The following is a 4,960-nucleotide window of genomic DNA, read 5'->3' as shown; positions in this document are numbered from 1 at the left end:
ACGGGGGCTGGCACTGCGGAGAGGCTCCCGGCCCAGGAGACAGCTGCAGCTCCTTCTGCAGCTCCCTGCCCATTTTTAGAAGCACTTTCCCCCCCCTCTCCACCCCTCTCCTCTCTGAAGTAATGTGATGGGGCTGCACATTTTCCAGGATAAAGTTTCCTTGGCTTTGCAAGCTGTGCCTTGAGCCTCCCCCCCTCCTCTCCTGTTAACGCTTCGCTCCCAAGGGCTTTGCTTGGTTTGGGTTTGGCCAACACTCTTCGAGTCCTTCCTTCAGGAGAGAGTGTTCTGCTAGAAAAGTCACGTTTTCTTTAGTGGAAATAGCAAATTCAAGGTGCTTTTCCACCTCTTCCCTCACGTGCTGCGTTGTTCCTGCAAAATTTCCCCTTCAAGGCATCTCCAGGAATCATCTGGGGCCACTTTGTGCCTTTCCCAACCCAACGATGACCTTCCGTTGAGCTGAGGTGCTTGCACCAGGTTCTCCTGCCCCACGTGCTGGGTGCAGACGCTGGCAGCAGCACCCCCTAAAGTCCTTCTTTGTCACCTGAGGTCACTGCCACCCCTCCCCGGGGGCTTTTGGGGGGTTCCTTGGTCGTGAAGTGGGGCGAGACTGCATGGCCAAGTCTAAACTCCACTGAAAATGGTCTTCCCTTCTTCTTCCATGGTTGCATGAAATGGTTTCAGGGGGGTCAGAGGAGACACACCCACAGGAATTACTGTCCCAAATCTCTGGCCCAGCACCCTTTGGTCCCATCCAGCAGTGCCCTGATGCTGAGGTCTGTGTGGCTGTGAGCAGTGCTTGGCTCTTGTCCACAAACTGCAGCCTACTTCCCCAGATGATGAAAATTTGGAGAAGTTGGGAAATCAAAGCAAACCTGTTCCTCTTTTTATTTGTTTTTTCTAGAGGACACTTGTTTTGGTTTTAACCCCAGCATGAAATAATGGTGACCCTTTTTTCTTGGCTTTCGTTGCAGGCTCCCAACCATCTAACCCAAGATGTCTGAGTAAGTTCCCATTTTTCTGTCACATATTGTTGGCATTTAAAAACCTTTTGGTCCACTGCCAACTCTTCAAAGTCGTGAAGAACCCTCTGCTTGTTTCCAGTGAGGATGCTAACTGCCTTTCTCTCCCCTTTCTCTTCCTTCCCTTCCTTGTCCATCTGCTCTTCCTGAACAGTGATGAGGTGAGTGTGTCTTGTTGGGCTTTTTCCTTCAGTGATGCTCATGGCATCAATTCTGACTTCACCACTCCCCCTTAGGCAAAGCAGCTGCTGGGTGTTGGGGGAAAGCTGCTTCATGTTGCTCATTCCTCCTGGTAATGATGGAAAGGAGAAGAAAAAGCCCTTCTGAAGGTGTTTTCTGCCTCCTGGCTTGGAGTCAGATGGGTTTTTTTCCCTTCTTTCCCGTTTCCCCAGCTGGCCACGAGATGGTGCTGGGAAGGCAGTGGTCCAGAGCTGCTGCTTCTCCATCACCCATCCACCCCTCAGCCCTTGGCCTCACATCTTCTGGTCCTTCCTCACACCTAGCCCCTCATTTTCTGCCCAAATCGCTTCTCAAAGGCAATCCAGGGAGACCTGGAGCCAGGGGAGCGTGAGCAGGGTGGAGGTGGCACCCTTAGGAAGTTCTCCCTGGCTTCTGGCAGAGCTGGAGCAAGGCTGGGCTTGAAGCCTGGAGGTGGCTGAGTGATGGTGCTGCTGGTCCACCTTGTGCTTTTATTCCCCCACCAAACCCAGTGGCCCCAGGCAAGGCTGGGAGGGCACTGGTTGCTGAGGAACCCAATTTCAGATGGAGAACAAGCCCTGGGCTAGCAGTGCTCAAGGGCTCTGCCCCATGGTGGCCCATCCCTGCTTTCACACCAGCCAAATCCTGCTGGTGACTGGTGCACCACATCTCAGAGCTGGAGACCTTTTCTCTGTAGAACCCTCCAGCACTTCCAGAAGGGCCTCAGCACCATTTGCCTATGCAAAACAAGGCAGATTTTGTCACATTCTGCTCTGCAGATCTTTATCCACTTCCTCCTCGGCGCAGCACAGGTCACACCCAAACGTTGCTTTCTACTCCCCCACGGTGGCTTTTCAGATGTCAGGGTGCACTTCCCCCTCCACCAGCCACGTTCAACCTTGCTCAGACTTCTGGGCAAAGTGTTGGAGAGTTGAGGAAACAGCTGCAAGGCAGCAGCACGTCCAAGTTGTGGCTTCTTTTATAAAGAGGAGACCTAGACCTCTTGCTGCTCTTCCAGCCCATCGCTGGCCTCAAGAGGTCTTCCAGGCTCTCCAACTTCTCACCTGGCATCCCAGGGAAGAAGAGGGAGCTGGTTTACATCTTGCAGCCATGGCCTGATTGACCTTCCACGTCTCCTGGCCAGAGCTTCCAGGCCTGCAGACCCTTGTGTGTCCTCCAGCTGTGAGGAACCCCCTGCAGAGCTGAGATGGGTTTTTTGAGCTCAAAAAAGGCTAAAAGCTTCAAGAGGCCAAGTCTGAACTTCTGTTTGGTAGGCATACCAGTTGGATTTGATGACCTTAAAGGTTGATTTGATGATCTTAAAGGTTGATTTGATGATCTTAAAGGTCTCTTCCAACCAAAATGGTTCTGTGAGTCTGTCTGTCACACTCATTGCCTCTTCCTGAAGCACGTGGAGGTTTTAGCTACGTGAGGTTGGCAAAGTTGGGTTCAGCAAGGAGCCCTGTGTGCCAAGCTGTCCATCCTGGCTGGCACCAGATCTTCAGCAGGCTGTGGGGTTGGGTGGAGAAGGGGAAGAGGAAGGGGAATGGACACTTGCTAACCTGCTGTCCTCTCTTCTTCCTTCCACTTGCAGAAAAAAAGGAGGGCAGCCACTGCCCGCCGGCAGCACCTCAAGGTACGTGGCACTGCTGGGGCTGGACGAGGTGTGTCCCAACCATCCCACCTCCCACCCTGAGCCAACCAGCTCTTGGCACCTTCCCTCCTGGCAGAGGCCACGTTGCACAACGTGGGGACCCTCGTCCAACCCCTCACTGGGTCCCCACCATTATCCCTTGCTTGGAGATGCTGGTATTGATGGGGAGCTCCCCAAGCTACCTCTCCATCAGGGCTGTCCTCCTCCTTGCTGCCTACTCCTGCTCTCCTCCCTTGCCTCCACCCCATGCTGACCATCCTCCTGCTGCCTTCCAGAGTGCTATGCTCCAGCTTGCTGTCAGTGAAATAGAGAAAGAAGCAGCTGCTAAGGAGGTGGAAAAGCAAAACTACCTGGCAGAGCATTGCCCTCCTCTGTCACTCCCAGGATCCATGCAGGAACTTCAGGTAAAGCCTTCTTTAACCCTTTCCCAGAAAGGATGTGGCTCCAGCAGTTCAGCCTGGTGGATCTAGATGGACTTTCCTATCTTGAGCCCCTTCCCACGGGTGGGTGTCCTGGAGCTGGTTGGATGTGGAACGGGCTTGAGAGGCAGCTGAGGTCTCTCTGCACTAAAAAAAGGGTCTGGCTGGCAGGAAAGCTGCATTTCTAACCTTGTGTTGAGGTGGAATTTGTGTGAAGCCAGTAGCACAGAATCATCCAATGGGTTGGGTGGGAAAGGACCTTTCAAGGTCATCCAGTCCAACATCCCTGCAGTGAGCAGGGACATCATCTACTAGAGCAGGTTGCTCAGAGCCCCATCCAACCTGACCTTGCAGACCAGGAGCTGGCCTGCAAGCCCCTTCTCTTGACCCATCTGGACCCAAACCCACCCATCTGGTCTTGACCCCTTCTGATCTTTTGGACTGAGATCTTTTAAGGCCAGAGCAGGAGAAAGGAATCACGTGTGTGAGTCTTAGCAGTCAACGTCCCTCTCTCCTTCTGCTCCCAGGAGCTGTGCAAAAAGCTTCACGCCAAGATAGAGGCAGTGGATGAGGAGAGGTATGACACAGAGGTGAAGCTCCAGAAGACAAACAAGGAGGTGAGTTCCTTCAGGAACCTTCAGGAGGGTCTCCAGCCCACCCCTCACGCTCCTCCTCACTCAGCTCATGTCCAGCTCACAAAACCCACGCTCTGCTCTCTCTCTGCCCCTCCTCTTTTCATCCTTCTGCAGCTGGAAGACTTGAGCCAGAAGCTCTTTGACCTGCGGGGCAAGTTCAAGAGGCCACCCCTGCGTAGGGTGAGGATGTCGGCCGACGCCATGCTGAGAGCCCTGCTGGGCTCCAAGCACAAGGTCTGCATGGACCTCCGAGCCAACCTGAAGCAGGTCAAGAAGGAGGACACTGAGAAGGTACTCCTTCCCTCCACCCTGTGCCCCTACAGCAGTTGGCCCCATTTTTTTGGGGGGGTCATGTCTCCCTGTGTGACGGGGTTGAGCGTGAGTCTATCTCCAGAAGGTTCTTCCTGCTCAACGTCTCCTCCTCTGGCACCCGTGGTGTTGAGGAAGGAAAATGCAGCCCCAAATGATGTACAGCATGGGTGGAATTGGGTTCCTCCATGGTTTTTCCACGGGTGGGCAGGTCAAGGGTGGGTTCTCACCTTGGGGTCACCACTCACCCCCTCCCGCAGGAGAAGGACCTCCGCGACGTCGGGGACTGGAGGAAGAACATCGAGGAGAAGTCTGGCATGGAGGGCAGGAAGAAGATGTTTGAGGCTGGGGAGTCCTAAGCACCTGCCTCTCCACAGCTTTCCTTTGCTCCCTCCTGTCCCTGCTGTCCCCCCCTGGGCTCAGGGGCCCTGGCTGGGGGACATTTCTCCTGGAGTTCACGAGGAGCTGCGTCCTGGCAGCAGCGGTGTAAATAAAGCCTTGGCTGGAGGGGACGGTGTCGCCTGCCTGGGGGGGACAAGACCTTGACCCCTGCCATGGTGCCACCAGGGTCCATCCTCCACCGTGGAGGACAGGGAGGTCTTGGTGGGCCAGACGTTGGGGCCCCCAGGGTCCATCCTCCGCCGTTGGGCACTGTGAGGTCTTGGTGGGCCAGACCTCGACCCCTGCCATGGTGCCAGCAGGGTTCATCCTCCACCATGGAGGTTG

The 4,960-nt window shown here is 54.9% G+C and overlaps 1 protein-coding gene across 2 annotated transcripts in view; it reads left to right on the top strand.

The window, feature by feature from the left end:
- The window catches only part of TNNI2 (troponin I type 2 (skeletal, fast)), a 7,249-nt gene extending 2,596 nt beyond the window's left edge, over positions 1–4,653 (top strand). The window contains exons 1-7 of one of the 2 annotated variants that reach the window (XM_008949921.1): positions 969–1,001; positions 1,174–1,180; positions 2,812–2,853; positions 3,147–3,275; positions 3,818–3,907; positions 4,040–4,216; positions 4,495–4,653. In XM_008949921.1, coding sequence (XP_008948169.1) covers positions 994–1,001; positions 1,174–1,180; positions 2,812–2,853; positions 3,147–3,275; positions 3,818–3,907; positions 4,040–4,216; positions 4,495–4,593 — 552 coding nt within the window. In that variant the 5' untranslated portion in view covers positions 969–993 and the 3' untranslated portion in view covers positions 4,594–4,653. Of the gene's footprint in view, positions 1–968; positions 1,002–1,173; positions 1,181–2,811; positions 2,854–3,146; positions 3,276–3,817; positions 3,908–4,039; positions 4,217–4,494 lie in introns of those variants that run through there. The other variant, XM_008949922.1, reaches the window with a different exon arrangement.
- Positions 4,654–4,960: the final 307 nt, after the last annotated feature.

The sequence above is a fragment of the Merops nubicus genome, unplaced genomic scaffold (assembly GCF_000691845.1).
Source record: "Merops nubicus isolate BGI_N331 unplaced genomic scaffold, ASM69184v1 scaffold14831, whole genome shotgun sequence".
Taxonomy (NCBI): domain Eukaryota; kingdom Metazoa; phylum Chordata; class Aves; order Coraciiformes; family Meropidae; genus Merops; species Merops nubicus.
This window is presented reverse-complemented; position numbering and strand designations above follow the sequence as displayed.